We start from the raw sequence: 27230 nt of genomic DNA, 5'->3' as shown, positions 1-27230 counted from the left end.
TGGCGTGTCAGTTTCTGTTACGGACAGCTAAACATCCACATGATGCAACACATGGACTCATGAGCTATAAGAAGGAGAAGATGACCTTGCTCGGGGCTCAATCTTTGCCGGACGCTCACGGTTGTGATTTTTCTCTGTCCTGTAATGACCTGATCTGGAATAAACTCTGTTACTTTTTTACTCCTGTTTTATAATCCTTTTTATATGGTTTTACCCAGTTTGAATTAAGAGTAGTAAATAACTTGCTCCAAGGAAAAGAACCGTGAGGAAGCCCCGAGGCGCAACAGCCTTTTTTAGGGGACATAACTTCCTCATTTTAACAAAATCTAAAACACCTGAATTAGATGGCTGAACCTCCTACCCATTTTCAAATAAGCCATATATTTGATTGAGGTTTATTGACAGCTGCTTTCTGTATCTCTGCTTCTGTCTCATTGAACCCCAGTCGGCCTCAGCAGATGGCCGCTCACACTGAGTCTGGTTCTGCTGGAAGTTTCTTCCTGTTAAAAGGGAGTTTTTCCTCTCCACTGTCGCCACAAGCATGCTTAGTGTGAGAGATTGCATTTGAGTCAATGAGTCGATGCAATCAACTGGTTTTCCTTAGATAGAAAACTTTGAATCAATTTGACTGGATGATCTGGTGAACCGTAAAGTGCCTTGAGATGACATGTTCTGAATATAAATAAACTGAAGTGAATTGAATTAAAAGTTGAGAGGACTGAAATTTGACACCCGTGCTACAGAGTGTCTTTTTTTTATCGTGCAACAGATTGGAGTAAAGACAAAATGAGACTCTGCATGCCGACAGGGACTGCAGGGAACAGCTTACCTTTGGGATATCAGCTTCTGAGAGGTTAGGAAGGGGAGCTTAGGGGTAGGATGGAGCGAGAGAAGCAGGCAGGACATACTATGTTAGTCTACGCAGAGGGAAATCTGCAAGGGCACAGCTGCTCTGAAATTCACATCTTTACTGGTGAAAAAATGTAGCTCAGGAGAAAAATAAACCTGTAACTTGAAATTAATATTTTTTCCAGCACAAAATCATTTAGCATTATGCAGATGTTAAGTGTTGGGAATAAGAGGCTTACCCTTTTGAGCTCGGTTCCTTTTTAGAGCTCTCAGCTGGACTCACAGCCTTCCACACGTTCCCAAAAGATCCTTTGGACATCTCGTCAGTGATGTTCACTGTGGCTGGATCACTCCTTTAAACACACAGAGAAGAGGTCAGTGTTTCACTCTTAATGTTTTCTCATTTATTTGCAGAGAATAGAACTAAAGAAAGACGACATTCAACATACAAAGACTGACTGGAATAGGGAAAACATTATATTAAATGTTTTTTCTTTGCACATTTCTATGGGCTTCGATTTAAACTGTATTGTGTATCTAATGCCACATAAATGTGTGGCAAAATTAAATGTTTCATCTTAGTCATTGTTCCATGACCATAGAGTCCTTCTACACGTTTTCCTCACAGCTACTATATGCACAGAGCTCCTGCATGTTACATAGGAAAATTAAAGGGTTCTCAGACCTTTTTGTTCAGTATAAAACAGAAAATAAAAAAAAAAGGTTGCTTTGACCTTAAGGCTGACATACAGACAGAGAAATTTAGGAAAGTCTCCTCTAGGAATTCCCACTATGATTAAAAAGGTAAAGGAAGAAGGAAAGAAGGATGCAAGAGAGGAAGAACATAATTAAAGGCTAAACAGGAGAAGGGAGGTAGGACGCAAGAAAGGAAAGGAAGGGGAATGAATGGATATCACAAACAAAGAGTGGTTGGATACAAAGAATGAAGAACAAAGGGAAGAGAAGTAGGACACAAGTACCTTATAAATTAGAAATTAACATCAAAAGGAAGGGCAGAAGTGAAAGGAAGAAGGACACATGGAAGAAAGGAAGGAAAGAAAGAGGGTCAGAATGGCTGGAGGGGAAGGTTATGAGGTCACAAGGATGAAAGGAAAGAAGGCAGAGTGAAGGGAAAGATTTCAACCTGAAAAACTCACACAAAAGAAATACAATTAGAAGAGTTTTATTGATACATTTACTTTAGTCTTTTGCACTCAGACCTCGGCAGGAGACATTAGAGTGGAATGTATTTTGCTTTGATATGCATAAACGGGAGTAGGAGTAGGTAGGTTCCCCCCCAGGCCTGAAACTGGTGGTGGACTGGAAATGGATGAAGTTGGTCAGTTCATGACTGCTGTATGAAGAGATCCAGTGAACTGCATGAGCTGATACTAGAGCTTCACTCTGGGACCTCGAAGACGAGAATCCAGCTTGGATAACACAGGTTGCATGAACCTGTCCATGATGAGCAAGCATGGAGCGATAGTGGAGAGGAAAAACTCCCCTTTGGAAAGAAACCTCTGGCAGAACCAGGCTCAACATGGCGGTCTTCTGCCGGACCGGTTGAAATGAGACGCGGAACGCAGCAAGAGTCCTGGAGGAATGGCCCTCTGATGAAGCTTGGCTACGATGGTGGAGAAGGGGCAGGAGGCGGGTGAATCGGGTCAACTGAGTCAAAGTCTGACATGGTGCTACCACTGCCAAGGCTTTGGGTAGCAGACTGAGATGTGGATTTGGCGACGTTTTAAGATGTGCAAAGGATGCTAATTGGGTTACGTGGAGGTGTGGTTAAGAACTGATTGGCTTGTGACAGAGGCGGGCGTTGGGTAAGTAATCATTTATTTAGCTGAACTTCTGCCTAGGCTCCATAAAAGGAGGTAGGACAGAGGATTCAGATAACTGGGTAGGGACTAGGATGGCCATTCTATAGCACCAAAAAGGAGGACATTGTGCTGCATATCATTAAATTACTAAGGTGTACATAAGAATCGGGTAAATTCTTAGTAGTTTAAAGAGAAAAATATTAAAGAAATGTAAAAAAGAATTGGTTCCCAGCATTTGTATTCATTTAATACATTGTGGTGTTTAAAAAGTGACCACAAATGATGAATCTTTAAAGTGCAGAATACCACAAAGCATATCATGTGGACTTAAACGTTAAAAAAATCTTTTTAACAAGAAACGTTCATAATAAAATAGCCTGATAATTTTTTAAACAACAAAAGAAATTGTAGAAAGCACATTGAACTGCTCTAAAAGTATAGCTTTATTTTTAGGAGCCTCAGACTTTTGGGAACTTATGTTAAGTGTCTGCGTGTGCAGCAGATCTGTCTTTATGGTCATCCCTTTAGCTAGGGTGACCAAACGTCCGTATTTCCCGGGACATATCCGTATTTCACGTCCTGTCCCGGGCGTCCCGGTTGTTTTTTTTAGAAAGTGAGGAAATGTCCTGATTTTTTAAATTACCTTAATTGGACCATTAAATTTACAGGCACTAGGGCACTGCGCACAACGCTGCGTGTGACGTAATTCCTGAGCCGCATCAGTGCGGGCAGCCCTGTTCTTAATCAGAATATAGATGGCGTGGCTGTCAGTACGCCAACAACATGCAGAAGCGCAAATGTATGTTTACTGACGATTTACAAAAGAGTTTCCCCGCTTTCAGACCAGGTCGAGACAAATGGGAGGCCTTGTGCACAGTGTGCAAAGCAGGCACATATGTCTCGGTGTCCAATGGAGGTGCAAGAAATCTGAAAAGCCACCTGGACTCGGAAAGTAAAGATAGTCTATTGATATGTTTGTTTGTTTTGGGTACATTTTGAATAATTTTTGCTACACAAGAGGTATTTTTTGTTAATTAGCTCATTTGTTAATTTATTTTTTCTAATAGCCTACAGAACAGACATTATTTCGTTCATTGCTGAGGCTGAGTATCATCTGTTATTGGGAGTTGAGAGTTATTGTTAACTTTTATTGTTAAGTGAGGGATGTTTAGATGAGACATTATTTCTTTCATTGTGCTTTTCATTCATTACAGGAATTGTTAAGCATTTTAAATTAATACATTTTGAATTTTGAAAGGAGCGACAAAACTTAATGTAAAAGCCAACATTGAAGAGTTCGCTGCTGCACGTTTATTACTTTTATGTTAATCCGTACTCGCACGCCGTTCAATTGCAGGTTTTCCTTGACTGCTTACGCTCACATCGCATCGATAAAGTGGCAGAAACCATGGAATGAATCTCCACTTCCTTTGGTCATAAATTCACGCTCTTTTGTCCATTCTGGGTTAAACGACATCCTGGTTTTGAGAGGACACTGACTTTAATACTTAGTACTTTAATAGCATCAGTAATCCTGATACTTGTTTACTTTTGTACCAATGACAAGCAGATCTTTATCTGACACGCTGCCACTCTCAGCCAATCATCTGTTAGATCAGATAATGATGCATTTTTGATGATTGGATATTGTCCTTTACAAATGAGTTGCACTTCATGTTGGTTTCTGACATAAAAATGGCAATAAAACACATTGGAATTCATGGAATTTTATCAAAGCTGCAGAGCTGCATGTAGAATGAAATAAACAATGAGAATCTCTCACTTGTAGTGCCCCTCCAGTGGTACTTGCACAATCCCTTCCTCTTCTGCAATAATACTGTGTTCGTCCTGTAGACAGAGAGGAAACAGAGAACCTGCAGCGGCAGCACTAACAATAAATAATATTTTTCGATCAACACTGTGTTCTTCTTCTGCACCTCCTTCGCTGCATCCTCCAGCTTCTTCTTCTTCCACTCTGGCATGAGATCATCCAGCCAGCTCAGTTCTCTCTTAGTGAAGATGAAATCAAGCAGCTTGCGAATAAAAACCAGAGCCAAAACCTGGAGAAGCAGCAGAGGGATGATGATAAGCAAGCAAGGACAAAAAATAATATGTACATGAAAAGAAGCCGTCAAGATACCATCATGGGGAAAACGATGGCCGCCCTGGAGGTCTTAATGACCCAGAGAAGGACCAAGCAGCTGAGCTGGATGATGGTGAAGAGGTGCACCTTCCTCAGGGGTACATGTCGAAGGTAGATGAAGTCTGGCTGATGTTTGGGTGGCATGCAAAACAGCTTCAAGCGATCGAAGAACTTCAAAGATACAAAGATAGTTAATAAACTAATCCTTTCTGGGTTAGTTATGACTTCAGGTGCTGCACATACTCACCTGAATGCCTCTGAGGGACGACGCCCCCATGTAGAGAAAGACGCCATAAAGCACAGGCATGGGGATGAACTGAGAACAGAGTGTAAACAGTCAGGATCAGAGCGCTTAAGGCTGACGGCATAACCACCGAGTTGTTCACATGTTTTAAAACTGCTTTAAAGCATTTATAAGAAATATTTTTGTTTGGATTTTGATGCGTTTCCTCTAAATAATCATGGATTTTGAAATAAATGAAAGATTTTAAGGTGTGATGGTTTAAAAATGCTCTGATCTTATGGTTTTTTAGCTCTTTTAGCCCACTTCATGTAGTCAAACAGGTTCTGTTTAAGCGACTCCATGATTCCAAAGGTCTTTATCAAGGCTAGGGGGCTTAAAGGAGACCTTTTCTGATGCATTTTTTACCATTTGACTTAAAGATTTCCCCACAGCCACTTAGCAAGCAGTGAAATAGAAGGTCTGGAAGTGAAACTGAAATAAATGGTCCCCGCTACAGTGAGAAATCAAAGAATAACCCCAACGAATCACAAAAGGCGGTCCGTTGTACACGATTGGTTCCTGACACGTCAATCATGGTCGTCTGCTTGTTCCTCCCCCCTGTGTGCGTACCCTGATACATGAACGAATCGACCCCCAATGCTCGCGCAGGACGCCACGGCTGGAAGCTAGCCACTGCTATGCTACGTTCACACCTATGTCGACCAGATTTGGGCGTCTGAAAAGGAGTACACTGTATTGGAACTGAGCCGTGAGCTCTGGGGCTGGTCTGGGAACGCCGGCAGCCGGGGACAGAGCGACCGAACCCGACCTGGGGATGGTAGCCGTGCACAGGCCCGCTGGTGTCCAGGCTACAGTCAACGGGTCGGGTTCGGTTGCTCGGTTCTGCTGCAATGTAGTCGACCAAAATCTCGGATGATTTTGAAATTCACCCAGACATTTTTTTAGGGTCTGATGCGCCTCTGACGCGCTTTGGGCGGAGCTACCCTATCCTTTCTTTGCCTGTCACAATGGCAGCTATGTTTGCTGTGATCAGTGGGTAAAAAAGTAGTTTGAATCTATTTTGAAGTCAGAAAGTCCACCTGAAAACATCGTCAGTGCAGTCAGTTCATCCAGATTACCATCCTGCTTTCAAATATTATTTCTGTCAGAGTCGCTCAGACCCCTACGCACTGGCGGTGTGCTGTCACTAGTAGGAATCCTTTTCAACAGCAGTCTATGTCCCGGTCGCCTCCTCGAGATTTGCTGAGGCGGCTGGAAAGCGTTTTTCATGTACGTAATCGAAACTGCAGGCACCAGGATAATAAGAGCGAACATGTTTTGCCGGCAGATTTCGGCATTTTAAGTTAATTTAGGCGTTAGTTAATAAATTGTTTCAGAGGAGTGATCATAGCACTCTGCATCAGCGCTGCACACAGCATGAGCGTTCATGTGTTTTGAAGGCGTGGTTTCGAGAGGTGGTCTGAAGGGAGAGGCACGGTTGTATATGTTCAAAAAATAGCTTGCTGGAAATGTCTTCTACATCACCTTTAAGGAAACTTTACCAGGAAACATGAATAAAGTCACTTTAACATGCAATATAAAAGTAGATTAAATCTTTTTTTTGTTTTAAAAATATTTTTCCCTAAAAAAAATCTATAAATATATTTTATTTAAAGAGACGTGTGAATATTTTGTGACAGCATACGAGGTGTCCTCTAACCTTTAGCACAGAGGTCATGAAGACAGAGCAGCCCATGAGCGTAAAGATCATGAGGCCGGTGAAGCGTTGTTCTCGGATGCCCAGGAACTTGGGCTGCTCTCCAGGAGCCGAGCACTCCGACTCCAGCTTCAGGCTGTTCACGTGGGAGATGGAGAGCACCGTGGCCGCCACAAACCACGGCAGGCCCATTACCGAGCACACGCCCAGCATGACCCCCACCACAAACAGGTCCAGGTGGTAACCACAGCCTTTCTGCAAGGGGACGAAATAGGGACAGACCTCAGCACTCATAGGGAAACCGCGCACTGACGTCCACAGAGAGACAAAGAAATAGATCCCACCTTCAGTTTGTGCTCCTTCCTGTTGATAATAACAGCTGTGATCTGCTGGTCCATGAAGATGAGGATGGTGCAGAGCAGAGAGGGAACAAACGTGATAATGGTGGTCCACCATGGGTTGGGTCCCACAGGGTTTATAATCCAGCCTCGATCATCTCTTGTTGGCTGTGAAGACGTTTTTTGCTCAGTTAGGACATGCCCAAAATAAATATTTAAAAATCAAAATGATCAAACTGGTTCCAATACAACTATTCAATGTATTATTTTTGTGATTCATGAGGATCTTAAGAATATCCCCTTATTAGGATTTCTGTGACAAAATATAAACAACCAGCTCTGCTATTCTGTACTGCGGAGGTCTTCAACAGGGGTTCCACGAACCCTAGAGGGTCCAAGGAGGTACTGCATGGGGGTCACGAAAGTTTTGGTTGATTAGACTTTTTTTTTTTATATTACCCTCCTGCAATTTTCTTCCCACTAATTAAAATGTCTTTAAAAACCCATTAACATGAATTTAACACACTGTAGTAAACAGATAAATGGAGGCAGAAGATGTCTTTCAGTCATCAATGCACACATTCAGCGACACACAGGAGCTCTTTCAAGCTGGGCACCGTTTCATTCACAACACCTGTGCCATTAATGAGGAATCAGAATCAGAAATATTCTAATAATCCCAGGGCGAAATTACTTTCCTTACATTACTCCATATGTAATAGAGTGACTATAGGTCCAGTTTGATATAATTACAATTACAATTTCATACAATATATATAATTAGGGGGTCCTCGCTCAATCTCGCCATCAGTTTGGGGGTCCTTGGCCTGGAAAACGTTGAAGACCTCTGCTGTACTGTAAGGTAACTAAAGTATAATTACAGTATTTTATTCTGTTTCATTATCTACTGTCAATTATTATGATAAATTGTGCTGTGCTATAATATTCTAATTTAAGCTTTTGTTTTATTATACCACATTTATGAGTAACAGCAGATTATAAATACAATTGTAAAAAACTAAAACTCTAAAATCAAAAATCAAAGTGAGCACAAAAAAACTTAGTTGCTAACCTAATATTAAGCACACCCTAATTTATTTTAATGTAAATCAAGTTAGATGTTGTTGCCTCTCTACTATAGTTTTTAAGCTCTTGTTTGCGTTAAACTCAGGCAACCCATATTGTATATATATTTGCATGTGAGAAACTACATAATACAATATTCTGCATAATAGTTTCATTAAACCTTAAATATAAAACAATATTGCATGCATTGCAATATTATGTTAGACCTGAATAATGGTGGTAAACACATTTTCTGTAGGCAACCCACCGGTTTAACATGAGGACAAGAAAAGGATGTTAAAAGAAAAAAATATTTACCTTGAGGAAACAGAAGCTTCAATTCTGACTTTAAAAAGGCAAAATGGTTGCTCTATTTTACTACTCTATCTTAGAGCATTTTGAGCTGAGTCTATCACACACAAAGGGCAGCTTTGATGTTTTTAACTTTATTGATCCCACATTGGGGACTCTCTTACCTCAGAATTTATCCCATCCCTTTGGGGAGCAGAGGGCTGCCATCATGGGGCGCCCTTGGAGCAATCGGGGATTAAAGTTCTTGCTCAGAGAGCCAGAGCGCAAGTCTGTGGGAGCGGGTTTCGAACTCAAAACCTCAGGATTCCAAGCTCCATGCCCTAACCACTAGGCCGCTACTACCCCTTCAACTTTAGTTGATACAGATGCTCACAGAGTTTCACAACACTGTCTGCAGACTTGCAATTAAAAACCAGTCACAGTCAAATCCATTGTAAATGTGTCAGGCTGCAGTAAAGCCCATCAATCATTTGATCCGTTCAGCTTTTTTCTTCTGTTTCCAACATTACAAACATCTTATTGACTACACTTCTTTCTCATAACGGTGGGAAAGCAGTAGAAACACCAACAGCAGAGTAGATCCTGCCTGTTTGTTGTGGCAACAAGAGGATTAGCAGGCGGCTTTATTGTTTGAAACACACATTGCAAATGATTAAAAATGTCAAAACGGGTCACGTCAAAGTCACGATCATTGGTGTTTAAGTCCAAGTAATGTCTACAGTCTATATACCACATTTAGCTGCACTGCACAATGCTGTGCAGCCCTATAATATACATTCTTTTCATTCAAAAAGAATGCTAAAAATGGCTTGTAGAGAGCCAAATTTGTGGGCACTAAGGTTTTCTGTGTGTCATAATGTTTTTTATGTAATTGGTATTGTAATTTTATCTTGTGATTTTATACTTGTGTTTATTTAAAGGTTGCCTTTTTTATACCTGGCTGGGGGACTACCAATGAAAATTAGCACTCCTTAGCTAACTCGGGTATATTTACATTGTTTTAATGTTGATTAATGTACACTGTCCCCTTTCAAATAAACAATAAATAAATACATCACTATGCCAAACCATATTATAATAATATACCATAAACCTCAGCGGACAATGTGTTCATGACGGCTTACTTTGAACTTGTTGGGGACCTGCAATTTGGGTGAGGGGATTCCAATGGCATAATCCACAAGGACCATAGTCAGGATGGTGATAAAGACTGCAAAGTCGCTGATGACAGACCTCACCTGGACAAAACAGAAATATTCTTCAGATAAAATTCATGATAAATTTAAACACAATATCTGCATCATATAAAAAAAAAAACACATGAAGCTATATTAGGGGCACATTTCTGTCAGTTCAATCTCTAATGTTATGAATCTCTCTCTGCTTTTTTTCACAGTAGCTTTGCTACTGTTCCTGTATGCTGTGACTCCATCCTGTAGAGAAATATCAGCTGTGCTACTGCCATCAACACCTTTGTTTATAGATGTTGGAGATCGGCCTGTTTTTTCCAGTGTAGTCCTGTTTCTCTGACTGTGACTGGCTGGATGTGCTCTCTTCATCCTATGACATGGGAGTTAGCTCGGAGCTAATCTGCGTGGATGTGTGTTTCCTGGACGCCTTTTACAGTTTCTTTTTGTATCTCTGCTTCTGTCTCCTTGAACCCGAGTCGGCTTCGGCAGATGGCCGCTCACACTGAGCCTGGTTCTGCATGAGGTTTCTTCCTGCTAAAAGGGAGTTTTTCCTCTCCACTGTCACTATGAGCATGCTAAGGGTGAGGGATTTCCTTCGAGACAATGCGTTGATGCAGTCGGCTGTTTTTTATTAGACTTTGAATCAATTTGACTGGCTGATCTGGTTAAACTGTCTTTGTAAAGTGCCTTAAGATGACATGCTGTGAATTGGCGTTATATAAACAAACTGAATGAATTGAACTTTAGGGGAGAGAATGATTCAGGGTTACCATCTGCTCTATGATGTCTTCTCTATGTAAACATTTGTACAATTATTGTTTTAATTCCTCTTTTCCTGGACTTAAAAAAAAGTTTTTTTAAAAAGTTAAAAGCAAGAAATATAATACTGCAATTTATCTAAATCTGCGACATACAAGAAAAAAAAGCTGTTGGTAAAAAGAAGTTCCATAAATAATAAACAGGGAGAAATGACTGAGGGTTTAGATGCTTCATTTGAACTGCCATCAGTTCTCCATCTGCAGTATTACTGCACAGTAATATTCATCACCACGAGGTGGCGATCACAGAACACGGCTTAGTCGGACAACATCACCCCACACATTACTCTGCTGTGTGTCATCTCAATGACAACCCATAGAAACTAGACATAGAATGGCCATGCAGACTGCAGGGTTTTTCTTTATCCCATATCAACCTGTAGATGGCAGCGTGCGCTAATGATGCATCAGGTGAAGCAGTCTGGATTATCACTATGCTTAATTAAAAGACTTAATGGAGGACTTTAAACAGACAGCTGGGAATAAGTGATGTCTGCTTCTACCTGACAGATCCTCAACAGAGTAAAGTAAAGAATTCGTCTCTATGATAAGTCTGCCACCAGTTTTTCTGTGTTTTGACAGTTTTCAGACGGTGAAACTTAATTAAATATGAAATCAAATGTTTTCTTTGCACAATGCTTTCATATTGGGTTAAGGATCAAGGCCTGAGATATTTAGCAGTAAAAATCAGACAAGGAAAACTTTTCATTGTTTTAATCACTTTAACAAGGAGCACTGGGCTAATTGCATCTCTTGCTGTTAAATTTCCAAAAGCAAAACAAATAAATAATTTCCTGATCCATGGAGGCTAAACTACAACTCAAGAACTCAGTGTTTGTCACCTTGGTGGGGAAGTAGCGGCTCGTCTTGAACTCCTTGAGGAAGGCCGACATGAAGACTGTGGTGAAGAAGAGGACCACGCACCAGAAGAGGACGTCTGGGATATACGGGCCATGGTGTCCGCAGGCGGGCCCCTCAAACACCCCATGAAACATCTCACACTCCTACTGGCCCCGATGTAAAAGCAAATGATGGGGGAGGTGGAACCCAGGAAAAAATGTTGCTGTAATTAATGCAACTAGGATTTTTTCTTTTCAGGTCAGGTTCACATGGGATAAAAATGATCTGTTCACTTTCAAAAGGCTACTAAGAAGTAATAAATGGGCCCTTTACCTTGACCTCCAGCATGGTCCAGTTGACCTCGGAGGTGGTGATGTTTCTCTCCTCCCAAAATTGCAGAGTCTCATTGCTCGGGTTCCTGGGCTCAACACAGCTACACCTGCTCGACATAAAACAATCCATAAGCTTTTATAATAAGACTGATCATTTCATGACATAAGAGGGAGTTTTAGCATATAGGTTAAATAAACTTGGCATTTTCTGCTGGGCAAATAGTGTATGTTATATCAGCCTAAAGCATCACTGTGATCATGTGACGAGTGACGCCAAAGAAAGCGGCCTCAGAAACTTGCCAGTATTGGGTGAGTTTCTGCAGGTCGTTATGTTTGTTGACAGGATAGTGCACCCCCAAGTGGATCAGCTTCTCCAGGGCTTCATAGATGAAGATGATGCAGATCAGCGACGCGAAAGCCTCTTCTGTGAAGCGAGTGATGTAACAGACCAGGGAGCTGGCGTCTGTGGCCACTAGCAGCAGGCAGAAGAAAGCCGTCCACAGCCCGATGCAGGCCCTCAGGGAGAGGTAGGACAAGCCGTATTCTCTGAGGTATAAAAACACACAAGTATAAAAACACAAGAACGGGTAGGAACATTTTTCCAGCAGAAGAAAACAGATGTAAGAAAAGAGCCTACTTGCAAAACTTGAAAAGGATCTTTTCAAAGACGAGAACAGGCCCAGTGCTGCCCAGGATGGTGAGAGGCTGCCCAGCAAAAAGAGAGTAGGCTATCCCCGTCATTGAAGCTCCAAACAGGGACTCAATGGCACTCTAAAAAGATGGGAAATGGAGATCTCGTTCACTTAGTCATACATGTACCTTTGACGGATTCAGAGTCTTTCCACTTATAATGCGAAGTACCTACAATCATGTTAAGGGCAGCCAAAAAATGAAGTACTGCAAAAACAATCTACAAATAGGTACAAATTTCTTACATCAACTGTAATTATCCCCCATATGAGTGCGCAATTAAGATGATTCGCTCTTAAAATAAGATTATTAGAAAAAAATGCACTTGATATAAGAGAATGCAATTTTTTTATCTTATTTTAAATGTAAATTGTCTTGTTCCGTTGGCAAAGTTTCTCCTTTACCTCATGAGAAAAAATTACATTTAGATTTCAAGTTTTTTGCAGTGTGTAGAATATAATACAAACGGTCGACGTTTTTTAATCAATACCCCTGGCAGTGTGGGCAGTTTCCAAATCCTGCTGGAAAATGATGTCTGTAACTCCATTAAACATGTCAGCAGGAAGCGCGCTGAACTTTTTCAGGTAGATCACTAAGCTCAACCGCCAAATTACTGAATTGAATCTGCTCAACAATCCTACACTGCAAAAAATTATTTAGAAATAACTGTATTTAACCTTGATTTGAGTAGGTAAAGAAACAATGTACCTATTTAAAAAAAAATGCCTTATTTAGATTTCAGTTTTTTGTAGTGTATCAAGTCCATACTTTTTCCTTCCACTCAACTTTCTGAGTATGCTACATCCTTTACACAACATCCACATTTACAGAGACACTGGATTTTTAGCTTCCAGTATCTCAAAGCTATAATTATCAAAATTAAATTAAAGTCTTGTCTTGTTTATTGTTATTAGCCTGAGTTGCAACTTCTAACACGGGTGATAAGATTAATTCAACTTATACCAAATATCTATTTTTAAGCAACACTTTCATTGTAACCAACTACAAGCTGCATTATAAAACAATAAGCATCAATTTTGGACGTAGACTGTACATGACATAAAACTATATTCATATAAAAAAATAACGTTGCTTTTAGAATAGAATAGAATATACTAAAATATAATGATCTTATAAGATAGGATATCATAACATCTTACATAAACTTTCATATTATCTTTACCCATAATGCATTTACTTTGGAGGTGAAGGCACTTTTTAGAGGTAGGCTGCAGCTTTTCACAATCTAGGAAGTGTAAAAACTGTAGATTTTATAGATTCACATAATGTCCGCATAAACCACAAGAACTGTAAATATACAGTCATTTTTTTCTTTTTTTAATGCTTTTTATTACTGTTTTTCAAGGCTGCACTTTAAAAAATGAAATTGTCTAGAGCTGTCTTAAATGAAATTTCTTTTTGTATATACTCGTGTATGCAAAATGACAAAATAAATCTGTTTCTGTCTAAGTCTATCAGCTGTGGAAACAATTACTGCAAGAGGAAGATGTGATTATTTTCATTAAACCTCAGGGATTCCAAAAGTTTATAAAAAAAAAATAAAATGATAATCAGCTAAAATTGTTAGGGTAAAGGTCCGCTGTCCATTGGAAATAATTAACAAATCTCTAGTCTTATAGCTTGAAATAAAACCTAGACTAACTTGAAGCTCAAGCTGCAGTTTAGATTTAGGAAGTACAATGAAGCAGTAAATCTTACCACCCGTCCCTCTGTGGCCTCACCCAGGAGCCCTCCGAAGGTGATAACAGGAGACATGCAGGCGCAGTAAAGAAAGAGGAAGGAGGCCAGACACTGGAGACTGAGGGCGTCTGTGTAGTCGGAAAGGTAGTGAGGAGCCTTTCGCTTGATGTCCAAGATCAACCCACCAAAGAACCTGAAATAAATGGAAAAAGGCTCTATTCAAGATCCATGCAGAAATATTATAAATTAATTCTGTATGAAATATATGTTCTGAGCATACAAGGAATAAGCAGATATAGGATGGATGCATTAAACTGAAGCTATAAAATACCTGTGGTGACATGAGACACCTGGATATAATGAATGGACATAAACACATGACTACACCCTGACGGCGTTGCCATGCCAACTCTTTTTGTGGTTTTCAAGTTTGTCTACCTCCTTTCTAATTTTACTGCAGCACCAATACTAGATGTTGATGCAAGTCTGGATGATTAAGGACCAAAGTTTTTTTTTAAAGTTTCCGATGATAAAAGCAATAAAGCAGGCTGCATTATTTTCACAAATGTTATTTATGCACAGATCAGCAAATAGAATCATCTCAGAGTTGATTAATTCATTTACCGAAAGCTCTATGAAAAATTGTTATTTAAAAGATCAAATTCTATTCAAAGAAATAAAAGTATAGTAGCTCTGCCGTTAATTTAGCTACAGTCATAACTACCCTGAGAGGGATTTCTGTGACTGAGTGTCTAAAATCAGAGCAATATCAATGCTCTTTTTACTTCTAATTCTTTACAGTTTAATAAACAATAACATTATGTCATAATTCAGAATTGCTAAAGAGCCACACAACACTGAAACAACACTCTATTAACAAGCTCTACTCATTCTTTTTCTATCAGGAGAGCAATAGAGGCGTGTAAACATGTTAGCGCAGTGCAGGTGGTCATTGCCAAGCACTATCTAGTCCATCTTCTGTTATTCCACCAAAATAAACAAAGGTAAACAAGGCTAGCGCTATACTGAGCCACGACAAAGTGACCCCATGCCGCTCTGGTTGCAGTCTCTCCTGGTGCATCAAACTGCGATAGTGAGGTGCCATCAGAGGATGTTGCCGTAACAACGTTGGGTGGGCTCTTATGTTTATTTCAGTCCCGAGAGGCAGAGAGAGACAGTGGGTTTAATGTAAGGAGCAGGAGATGAATGGATGAGGGGAGATTCTGCACTGCAGCACACATCAGCTCAGCTTAAGGAAACTTAATACACTGAATACCCAGTCTGTTGTTTCAGAGAGGAGCTATAAACCTCTATAGCTGATGACAGCATATAATTTTATTTTAATATCATACAAAACTCTTATGTCAAGTTTACATCAAAAAGTTATGATAAGATTTCTTTGTAGTGCCTTCTACAGTTCAGTTATACACCTCCATGATGTATGCTGGTGCTGTCCTGTTGGATAAAACCGTGTTCATGCTTTAGCTAAAGTTTTCCCTCACAGAGAATTAACTCACTCCCCTCTATGTCAGCTTCCACACCCATGCAGGTACCAAAAAAAGGAAAAAGTTCTCCAATTTAAAAAGAGTCTGCAGTCTGCAGTCGTATACAATTCAATTCAGTTTATTTATATAGCGCCAACTCACAACACGTCATCTCAAGGCACCTAAGAGACGATTGAACCAGATCATACAGTCAAATTGAATCAAAGTTTTCTATCTAAGGAAAACCAGTTGATTGCATCGACTCATTGACTCAAACGCAATCAATCATACCAAGCATGCTTGTGGCGACAGTGGAGAGGAAAAACTCCCTTTTAACAGGAAGAAACCTCCAGCAGAACCAGGCTCAGTGTGAGCGGCCATCTGCTGAGGCCAACTGGGGTTCAAGTAGACATACAAGAGAAGAGCTTTTTTGTGCTCATATATAGAGCATTATCCCTCTGGAAAGAGTAGGGTAGGCAGGATGGATTAATGTTTTCGTACATGTCAGACTCTGATCCTGCAGCTGTAATTCTTTAAGCATAGATTTATCCTGTTCTTACCACACAGCAGGGGTAACTAGTCTGGTCCTCTACTCCTACTAGAGACTGACATTTTTTTCCCGTGGGATGAGAGTCAGTATTAGTAACGATCACGTGATTGGGACGGTACAGGATTAAACATTAACGGGAGCAGACGGGAACGGGAGCAAACCAATAGTAACTAAAAAAAAACTAGGATCGATGCCAAAAAATAAAATAAAATAGAAAGAAAAAAAATCCAGTACTGGCGCCGCCATTTTGTAGTTTTTTTCCTCAAAGCCTACACTGTAATGCGAGTCAAAAAAACTACACGACCCAAAAACCAACAGTGTTTCCGCTCTGAGTTTTTCACCTGCGCTCAAAAACAACAAGAATGGGAGTGGTGCAGGAGCGGGAGTCATTCTGAATGGGAGCGGGAGTAATTTCACCAGGAGTGGGACGGGACAGGATTTAGATTTCTACTCTGGCCCGGGATCGGGACGGGACACAATTTTTTTCTGTGGGAGTGGCACGGGACAGGAGTGAAAATCCACTCCCGTGTCAGTCTCTAGCTCCTACATCCCATCTGTTTAGTGATTCAACCACAGTGTCCATTTCTTCTCAGATATTTGAGTGCAACAAGGCAATGTTGTCCACAAAATGTCTTCTCACTGGACAGAGTGTTTTAGACCATTCTTTTTAAACCACAGTGCTAATTATGAGTGATATGGTCTCAGTAGATTAGACGTTTTCTGACGTATTTGGACGAGAAAAGCAACCTTGCTTTGTTTATGGTCATTACAGGTGGACATGGCTGTGGCTGCAGCAGCATAAGGATGATGGTCTGCAGGACAAGCAGCCAAACCACCTACAGAGAGGTTGGTTGTCAGTAAAGCTCTGGAGCAGATACCCAGTACTCGAGTTGAGGGGGGATGAGGGGGAATGGCATCCCCTTCTTAAAAAAAAAAATCTTAAAAATCATCCTCCTTCTTAAATGACCATCCCCTCATACCATCCCCTGTAACATTTTATCACTGAATGTATAAACTTTAACAGTATTATTAACAGTAATGGTAATAATATTGCCCTTTCAACATTTGGCGGGCTGTGCGCTTAGGAGTAGCCTGACCAAATTACGGTGGCCCAGAGGGCACATGCGATTTATTTTCAACCTCAGCGTATCCATCAGAGCAGGTGATGGTGCTCTGAACAGCATCATGGCCAAGCGGCACAGACAACGCGATTTGAGGGACTTCATTTTTAAGAAGGCAAAAACTAACGCTTCAGGTAAGCTGCAGGCTTATAAGTATTTGTCATACCTGCATTTGTCCCTAACTATGTAGGGGCAGTGATAGCCATGGCAGTCCAGGGACTGACTGCAGTTCTACTGAAAGGTGCCTTGGTCAAAGTCAATGACTGGCATACCTGACATGTACAAACCATACCATGCATATTGCTCTAGGTTCATAGACTATATTAATTAGGCTATGTATGCTTCCAAAAAAAAAAAAATTACACCATCCATAACTCGACTACTGCAGTGACCCAGTGGGGGTTGATGGGAGCTTTTAATCAAAATGTATTTAAACTCTTTTTTTCATTGTTTGAGTTCTGAAGTACTGATCATTTTGTCATGATTAGAACATCAAAAAGAATGTGGCATCTATTTGTTTCTTATGTCACCAAGCAGGCAGAGTGATGAGCAGTGTGGAGTGATGGGAGTGTTGGCCTAGTGGGTAGAGCAGTGCGCTTGTGCTCTAAGAAGGTTGCAAGTAGCCGATTCAATCCCCACAGTCTGCACTCCGGCTCTCTGAGCAAGACCCTTAATCCCACACTGCTCCCCGGGCGCTGCACTGTGGCACCCCACTGCTCCCCAAGGGGATGGGTTAAATGCAGAGAGTTAATTTCTCCATTGTGCGATCAATAAAGTTCAGTTTCATGTTTTCAGAATGGGACTTTATGTACTCTAAGTCCTTACGTCTTTTTAGCCGAAAGCCAGCGACAGACTGTGCATGTAGATGGTCATATAGCGCTCCCATGAGGTAAAAAAGTTATTTCGTTTTTGTGGGACTTATGAAGGGTTTTATATGAGCTGAAATTTAGCATTGTGGTTAATTCTTAAAAACTTTTTTTGTGTCAAAGTGAATCCAAAAGCTAACATTTCAAGCAGTGGTGAAGGCTTTTATTTAGAAGAAGTGACTTAAATGTACTTTGAGGTTAGTTTTTGAAAGTAAACTTTGTAGGTTGAACTGTATACTATAGAAAGTTAATAATTTCTCACTCGATTTTAAATTTAGATTGAAAAAACAGAACAGTTTTTATAGGCATTCAAAGCATTTTTTATCCCTGTCATCTGAATCTTTAAAAACATTTAAGGGGATGAAATCTTTTCCATCAAATCAGTCTTTTATATGATTTACCACTTCGGTATTCCATGATGAAGAGTTAAAAGGTCTTACAGAAAAGTGAAAACAACAGTAACATTAATTCAAAAGTGTGAAAACGCCTAAATGGGACCATATTTACCTTAATGGTTGGATGAATACAATCATTACTTTTAGAGAGCAGTAAGGAAATAAAGTTGAAAATCCAAGGAAAAGTATAAAAAGAAGTCCCCTGTCCATCATTGAATAAACTATAAATCCAACATTAGGATTAAAGAGAATTATATATGAGGATATTGACATGCTACAAAGTATTATTCATTAACCATGAGCTTTTTGTTTAATTTAAGCCATGAAGAATGACTTTGGGCCTGCTGTGTGGTCTGCATCATAAATTAGCAGTTTGTAAGCAGTGATGCAGCCACCAGGCGACAGGAAGATGGACACAAACAAGACCTTCCAGAAGTGACAGAGTGCGTGCTGTAAATGTTTCCCACACTCACCTCCCTGTGCGCTGGAGCTCAGGGCCACCATGTCCTCCATGTGCCTCTGACTCTCCAAGATCCGTCACTCCGTTGGGAACAGGGGGGATCTTTCTCTTTTCCTGCACAGTGAACATCACTGTCAATCAAATGCTGGTTGTATGCCAGCTTCAAAGTGCACTTTGATCTGTTCTATGATGAACACAAATGGACCTGCACTCATGTGAAAACAAGATGGGAGTCCTACAACAGCCGGAGGGTTTTTCCTAAAAGATACATTTTAATAATATGGATCATTTCAAAAATATAAATGGATAAAAGCTGAAGGAAATACTTTTTTTTTTATGTTATTGGAGGAATTTGCTCAAATGAACTCTGTAAGCATTAACCACTTAACATCCACCTCATTTTGGGTAATCCTCGCCTATTTTACATACCCAAATGGAAAAGCAAATAACTTGGGAACTGTAAGCCCAAATTACATGTGCAATGCATTATTAGAAAGCTAACAGCCTCTTGTTTCTAAATATATAAATTCAAATTGGGTGACTTGAACACAGACCAACCTGCATCAGTTCACACAAGACTCAAAGTAGTTTTTTTTATTCTCGGAAATGATAGTTTTTTTTTGAACAGCAGTAATAAAGACATTCTTGAGAAAGAGCAGGTTTTATTGTATTATATTTGTTCTACATTATGTCAACCACAAATGCAGAAAATTTCAGACCTCTAGCTATAACAGTTCCAGAGCTGTGGGCTTTGGAACTTTTGGTGCCAGCTTGGAGCTGCGCACAATGGCTCCATCTGCTGGTAAAAATGTTACCGGTGGAATTTTATGCATTCCGAGTTATTACCCCCACTTAAGGTTTTAAGGGGTTAAAAAGAGCTGCCAACAGGCCCAGGTGCAGCCGCACTAACAAGTTCAAATAATATAATATCCCCACTTTCCACTTCTGCCACCGCTGAAATGAAAGCATTTACAGATGTTTTGGTTCTTTTTCTATTAATTCTAGAAGAGAACATTTTCAAACAGGTTCTGATCATGATTTTTTAGAGTACAGGAGAAAAAATGCTTCGGAGGAGATGCCAACAAAACCTAATGATACTTTACCTGAGAAGGAACATTCTTAGGAGGCTCTATTCTGATGGAGGGGTCCCACTCGCCAGGAGGTAAAACAGTCACCTGATCCAGAAACTCGTCGATGCCGGCCACCAGATCATTCCTGTCTTTGGCCTTATAGGCAACATCATGGAAAATCTGTAGAGTGACATCAAACATATATGAGAGTATGGAAAACTTAGCCTCGTGAGATCATCCTGATCTCGCGAGCTTTCAAGGTTTCACTCGCAGATCAGTCTGGAGACTCTCCGTTAAAGAAAATTTGGAGCAGTTCACCAAACGAACGTCCAACAGCATTGGCTTTGAGGCGAGTTGAGGTGTGACGCAACGAGAAGCGCGACAGTTCAATCTAAAGAACATGGCGGCTTCAGCCGATGAAACTAGCGTTAGCGTGGCTATCGAGCAAGTTTTATCGGAATTACAGAGTATTTCTTCACTGAAAGAAGAGCAAAACACTGCTCTGGAGGCTTTTCTCAGAGGAAAAGATGTTTTTGCTCTTCTCCCGACTGGTTTCGGCAAGAATAACCTGGCTTGTGGTTGTGTTTTCGTTGTCGCTCTGTTAGTACGTCATATGCTTCATTGATCTGATTGGTTTATTTGGCCCGTCTATCACCAACATAGGCCAATCAGCTAACCAGTATTTTTGCCCCTTCCCAAAATTACTTCAACGGAAGGTTTCCAGATGGATATGCGGAGCAAATCCATCTGGCGGAGTCAGGTTATGGAAAACTACATTAGCAATGTGCTCTGCACATTTTAACACAAAAGGTCAAGTAATTTTCCATGGAGTATTGTTCACACACAGGTAATTAGAACTGCGTTAATATGTTTCCACTTTATCGATCAACAAGTCATATCAAAACAGAGGGCTAGGATCTGTAGTGTTAGCCTAACTAGGTCTGTAGAAATCATCTTGATGGGGAGAAAAACCCGTTTTTATTGAAAGCAGCTAATTTATGTTGTTGAGAAATTCATAAAAATGCTCTTAAAACTATGCAAAACACTTTCTGATTAAAATATATACAGAAATAATTTTAAAAAACACATTAACCCGGTAAAATCAGTGAGATTAGCCTTAAAACTAATGCTTTGCTGGACAATAATCATTGCAACATTCCTACTGCAGGCCTTAATGCTCGATTCAGATTTTTTTTTTTTTTTAATACGATTGTTTTCCTTGGTTGGTCCTATTTTTAAATACAAGCAACTTCTATGTGATCTCCTCTGTGACCTGCATTCATACAACTTAAGTGTCCCTCATGAGCAGTAGAGGATGCAGTGACATCACAAGTAGCGAGCAAGCTCTTTATTTACGGAAGTAAACATGGATTGTAGCGCTGGAGCATATCCTGCTATCTTTAATTTATTTTCCAACCGGAGCTAGCGTATTAACGATGCATTCTTTTCCACAGGGTGGGGGAAAATAAAAAAAAGAAAGACAACCCTCCGCATCATCGTCCTCCATGTTTGTTCTTTTTTTTTTCCTCCTTCTGCATAGCAAGACGCAGAATAGTGAGCTTTGTCGAGTATTGGTGTCGTACAGGTGGGATGGCCAATCAGACACAGGCTGCAATTGAAAATATCAGAAACGTCTCGGATTTAGGACCACATAGCCAAGTGCTCTGGGTCGCATTTGAAAAAAATCGGATCTGTGCTGTTCTGACTGCTATGACAGGATCAGATATAGGTCGTTCATTGGCAAAATAACAAAAAATTATCTGATAATAAATAAAAACACTTCCAGCAGTCCAAACAGGATTTTTTCTGACATTTGCCTGCTTATAAGCTTTAGCCTTTGGAAAAAATTTAGGAGGAAGTGAAAAAAGTCCAGTGTTACATATACACTATGTAACTAAAAGAACTCGAGCTCAGCAAATTCCCGCATGAAACCATAATAGGATGCCTTCTGGGGATGTAGGAATGATATATATGTGCAATTGGTTAAAGTGAGAATTTTCCCTTTGACATAATATTTTAACATCTGCTGTTAATTGAAGCAATTAGTAAGAACAGATACTCTGCCACTAATTGGCAGGGCTGGTTAAATTACAAAGCAGAGTCAGTAGCAGTCAGTAGCTTAAGCCTCCAAACTTTATTTGCATGGTAAATGATAAACAGAAAGCTTAATGCAATGTCACAAACGGTCACTTTCTTTGTCTCTAAAGTAAAGCTTGGTAGAGAGAGGATTATTGTGTGGGATTTGGCCCTTTGCCTTACTTTAAATATCTGTTAAAATTCAGCAAACACCTGTGGGAACATTTAGGTGCTGACCCCTTACTGTTCCAAGGTGACTGAACATCAAGGTTCCAGAAGGACTTGGCATGAATACGAGCAAAAGCCAATGAGATCTAATCTTGATCCCACAAGTGAGCTTCTACAAAAAACACATGAAAGTTTCCTAGATTTCGTAGATAAATAACTCTTAAACTTTGTGGAAAGCCTTGCCATAACGTTTCAAGCTGTTATGACTCCAAACAGAATACAAATAAGACGCAACTCCAGATTAATCTAAATATCATTGCTGTTGTGGCTTTTAACAGTTAAAAGGATTCAAAGCAATTTAAAGGTGGATAATCCCAATTTTCATGCAGTGTATAAAGGAAGACAAGATAATAATCTTGACAATAAAAACACTCAAATCAGTTAAATCTGCATTAAATATGCTGAGATCTTCATCAATGAAATAAATGCTCCCTTTTCCTAAAAATAATACATAAGTATTTTTCAGATCTCATTCATAAAACATTGCTTTTCATATAATATTGTAATCTGCATGTTTAACAAAACAGTAGTCAGACTGGAAATATTAATAATTTATTTTGGAGAAAGTAAACTGTTGCCCTGCAGGAAGTCCATCTTATTCTGTATCAAATAGGTTTAAATTCCTGAGCTATTCTCATTTTTACAGCAGGAAAATCTCCTGTTATGGTCCTCAGGAAACACTAAGAGCAATTGTGCTGATCTTTCACAATTATAGGTGGAACCTGACATAAATCTGTTTGGTTGTACGTCTATAACCATTTTGCTTTGTTTTCAGAGTGGCCTCACCTCATCGGTCATCAGCGTAGCAATAGATCGTCCAATTTCATGATACTGTGGACCTTTCCCTAGAGGCCCAAGGAGGATAAACAAGAACCTGTACAACAAAAGAGACATTTAGATCTGAGGTAGGACAAAGTCCAAATGAGAAACACAATCTGAATGCTTTTCTATCAGCTGCTGGGTCACCTGGTGGTGATGGGAACTTCAGTCAGGCCATTGAGAAGCACAGCGGGAGATAAACGGACGAAGGCCACCACAGGGCGGTCTAGGAATTCCAGCTCTCCTACCAAGACGTTGGATGCCTCGGCACCAGGAGGGATCTTCTTCATGAAATGGAGGTCAATCTGTGTAGCGGAGAAACACATAAGATCAGTGTTTAGATGATACAAGTTTAATTAAATGGATATAAACAGGTTTTACAGGCAGATCTGACACGCATAACTAAAGAAATCTTCTTCCAATCCTGCTTGATACCAGTCAGGTTACCTTTGTGAGAAACTGGTGGTGATTATTTCACACGTAATCCCAGACTGAATAAATATACAGCACTTGTTATGTGTTCAGCTCTCAGTGGCCAAAGATAAACAAGAAGAACAGTAGTTGTTCTGGCTGCTCACCTTACTGAAGTCCACGGCGCTGTTTTCTCGGCTGACGTCCTGTTTACCCTCGTTGTTGGATGGCTGGGACTGAGGTGAGACTGTTTGGCCTTAGAGACAGCATGAAAATAAGATCAGTTTCCACAAGAAATGCTTATTTAAACCAGACGATGCTCTCCTGTGAGTAACTGCATGGCACAGTTTGATCCAGAGGAAAATAAGGAAAGCATTTTTCTTTGGTGCTCATTGGTGAAAATCTGTATCCATTAGCAAAAACAACATCTCTATGTTTTATCAATAAGCCATCATGAGGTAGTGCAGTCAGCCATGTTTCCTGACTTATACCTCTGGTTGATAGTGGTATAAACAAGACTGTAGCTATGGAAGAATACAGACACTGCCTGTCCATTAATGACTAAGATATAAAGACCACATGATTTATTACAAAATCACCATATAATCCTAAAAGTAATAAAGCTCAAATACATGACTAGAAAGCATAAAGGTCAATTAAAGAGAATATATATATATATATCAATATATATATATATATATATCACGATATTTTCATTCACGATATTTGTACTGTAATAAGACTGATCTAAAGATTGCCATAAAACACTTTTTCCTAGTCTTCCTTCCTTCCTTCCTTCCTTCTTTCCTTCCTTCGAAATCTAGAGAAATAATTTTTTCTTAAAATAAGTGCATTTATTCTTGTATTGAGGAGGTAAAAGGGACATTTTGCCAATAGAACAAGACAATTTGCACTTAAAATAGGAAAACACAATTTCATTGTCATCTACCTACTCAAATTAAGGGTAAATACACTTAATTTAAGAAATGTTTACTTATTTCTAGATCTTTTTTTTTCAGTGCATTTTGACATTTTTTTCCTAGTGTCTTGTCCACTGTCCTCCACCCCCCTCTAAGTCCTACCTTCCTTTCTACCTTATGTTGCGTCTCTTTGCACCCCTGCTGCCAATAGTAGCCTCTAGTCTGCTTCTTTCTTTTTTTTTAATAAATGTATGATAGAGAACTCTTGCAATTGGAGGCTGGAAAAGTCTGGAACTTTTACATGACACCTGTAGATATTGTGGTTTTGTTTGTTATTTCTAAGAACATTGACAAAGTGTATAAATGCTCTTCGCCTGAACACTGCAGCTACTGTCTTTACTTATGGAGAAAGCTCTAATTACTGATCTGCAGCTGCTGAGGATCACTAAGCTTTTTGTTGTGTTTTATCTGGTCTGCAGCGATGAAGACATCTTGTGTGGGATCTTAAAATATGCGTGGACCAAACACTCAAAATGTACAAGACTGAATTGCTCTATAGGAAGATTTAATTGGGTGAGGCACTCCTAAAGATCAGACTTTCAGCCCCACTGTGAAGATTTTACAGTTTTGTGGTGACAAGGATAAACAAGAAAGGCAGACTTGCTGTTACATCAGCATGAAACAGACTGAAGTATGACAACAGTAAACAATATGAGTTATTTGACTACTGCAAGGTCTGCATTTGTGTCTGTGTGTGTGTTCACCATTCTTGTCCATGGAATGAGGCTCAGACTGCTTCTTGCCGATGTCGGCGAAGGAGCGGACGATGGGAATACGGTTGGCCAGTTTCTTCTGGTTCTGATGGTGGTGCTGCTTCAGCAGGGCCTCGCGGATCCTCTTCCGGGCCTCTTGACCCAGAGAGCCAGACCCCTCGTGCTGATCCAAAACCATGTCTGAGGAATGAGGTAAAACAACAGGGTAGATGCATAAATGTTCTTCTACTGACAGCGTCTGCCCCTGAATGACAGCCAGGAACAGTAAGCTGATCAGTGCAGAAAAGAACTGATTTAACTGGGCCAGATAAGGTTTTTGTTGTGTCGCACAGATAAATATCCTTTGCTGACCTTAAAAACAGACAAGCTCCATGATGTTTGAATTGATCTAGGTCAGTCCAACTACAAAACTAGATCATTTTATTACAAATGTTAAAAACAGTGATGCCCTGCTGATGTTACGGCTGCAGCCAAGATGATATAAACGTCGATTGTTAAACCCTCTATGTGAAATACAAAGAACGGTGTGCAATAGCTGTAAGGAGAAAGGAAAACTTTAAATCATTTCCATTACGGATGATACTTTACTGCCATTTTGGTCTATCCTTCTTGAAGAAATACTTGAATCCGTGTCTGATTTGAATGAAGAAAGCCTTTAGACATCAGTTTTCAAGTTTTACACAGAATATCCATTTGATTTAGGTCTAGACTTTGACTAGGCCATAAGCTCCTACTTAGTTACACTGTAATTTGTGTTTGTAAGGTGATAAACTGTGAGAGCAAGCTACAAGGTACCATCTGCGGTGTTTACCTGCGATCTCTTCTAATGAGTTGGCCCTCATGTCCAGCATCACGATGCCATTCATGATGCAGCTGCGTAGCTCAAACACACTGTGCAGAGACAGAGTGGCTACGTAGGGTTTACTCCACCGTTCACCGCCATCTTCAACATCCTCTTCAAACTTCAGCCACCTGGAAACACATCAAGAGACTTATTGCCATCAGTAATTAAGACAGGAAGTGGATAAAATGATCTGCTGCTTTAGGAAAACGAAACTACAGCTGGCCATGTCCTGCCCGTACGCTTGTCTGCAGCGGTTTACCTTGCAGTCTCTCTCCATTCGGCGTCCTCACCCTCTCTGAGGCAGATTTCGTCCAGCTCGGTAAACAGGGCGTGTGGGATGTGATCCTCGTCGGCATCCTCTGTGCCCAGAAGAAACTGCACCCTCTGTGCTGGAGTGTCTGCTGCAGAAGTTAACGACCAGTAAAGAAAAGGGAAAAAAAACAAAAAAAAACAACTTAGATGCTTAAAGGTTACATCTAAGTTATCTCACTCCTTTCTATATATATATATATATATATATATATATATATGACAAGGGCAGGCTGTGGCGTGTCATCGGTTCTGCACATAACATGACTGGCTGCAATCTTCCATCTCCCCAGGATCTGTACGCCTCCAGTTACTCTGAGGCGTGCAGGTAAGATTATGGCTGATCTCTCGCACCACAGCCACAAACTGTCTCATTCACTTCTCTCTGGCAGGAGGCTGCGGTCCATTAAGACCAAAACCTCACGCAACAAGAACAGTTTGTTCTGTTAGGATAATAATGATTGATGATGTGTGAGTTTGTTACACCTTAATATTAGCTGCCTGTTGCGTGTCAGAACTGACATACAGTATATATATATATATATATATATATATATATATATATATATATATATATATATATATATATATATATATATATATATATATATATATATATATATATATATATATATATATATATATATATATATATATATATATTATGATGTGATCATTTGATATGTTTTGTGTATCTGTATAATTTTAAAAGGACCCCAGGAAGAGTAGCTGTCAAATTACTGACAGCTAATCGGGATCCAAATAAATAAACAATAAACAATATTGTGTGTAGTACAGGGGTCTTCAACGTTTTCCAGGCCAAGGACCCCCAAACTGATGGCGAGATGGAGCGGGGACCCCTA

At 40.0% G+C, this 27230-nt stretch overlaps 1 protein-coding gene across 3 annotated transcripts in view; it reads right to left on the bottom strand.

Annotated features, from left to right (window-relative positions):
* The window catches only part of LOC119794434 (sodium-driven chloride bicarbonate exchanger-like), a 59061-nt gene that overhangs the window by 1201 nt on the left and 30630 nt on the right, over window positions 1-27230 (bottom strand). For 2 of the 3 annotated variants that reach the window (XM_038302008.1, XM_038302009.1), the window contains 21 exons: window positions 26318-26456; window positions 26026-26186; window positions 25206-25394; window positions 23689-23777; window positions 23258-23415; window positions 23078-23165; window positions 20021-20167; window positions 18931-19031; window positions 14060-14234; window positions 12288-12421; window positions 11951-12196; window positions 11652-11757; window positions 11321-11482; window positions 9595-9708; window positions 7100-7261; window positions 6759-7010; window positions 5063-5131; window positions 4813-4986; window positions 4610-4732; window positions 4456-4520; window positions 1089-1202 (listed from right to left, as the gene is read on the bottom strand). In XM_038302008.1, the coding sequence (XP_038157936.1) occupies window positions 1089-1202; window positions 4456-4520; window positions 4610-4732; window positions 4813-4986; window positions 5063-5131; window positions 6759-7010; window positions 7100-7261; window positions 9595-9708; window positions 11321-11482; window positions 11652-11757; window positions 11951-12196; window positions 12288-12421; window positions 14060-14234; window positions 18931-19031; window positions 20021-20167; window positions 23078-23165; window positions 23258-23415; window positions 23689-23777; window positions 25206-25394; window positions 26026-26186; window positions 26318-26456 (2968 nt within the window). Of the gene's footprint in view, window positions 1-829; window positions 868-1088; window positions 1203-4455; window positions 4521-4609; window positions 4733-4812; window positions 4987-5062; window positions 5132-6758; window positions 7011-7099; window positions 7262-9594; window positions 9709-11320; window positions 11483-11651; window positions 11758-11950; window positions 12197-12287; window positions 12422-14059; window positions 14235-18930; window positions 19032-20020; window positions 20168-23077; window positions 23166-23257; window positions 23416-23688; window positions 23778-25205; window positions 25395-26025; window positions 26187-26317; window positions 26457-27230 lie in introns of all 3 variants that reach the window. The other variant, XM_038302010.1, reaches the window with a different exon arrangement.

Source organism: Cyprinodon tularosa, unplaced genomic scaffold (genome assembly GCF_016077235.1).
Source record: "Cyprinodon tularosa strain WSP-4 unplaced genomic scaffold, ASM1607723v1 ctg48, whole genome shotgun sequence".
In the NCBI taxonomy this organism is placed as follows: domain Eukaryota; kingdom Metazoa; phylum Chordata; class Actinopteri; order Cyprinodontiformes; family Cyprinodontidae; genus Cyprinodon; species Cyprinodon tularosa.
This window is presented reverse-complemented; position numbering and strand designations above follow the sequence as displayed.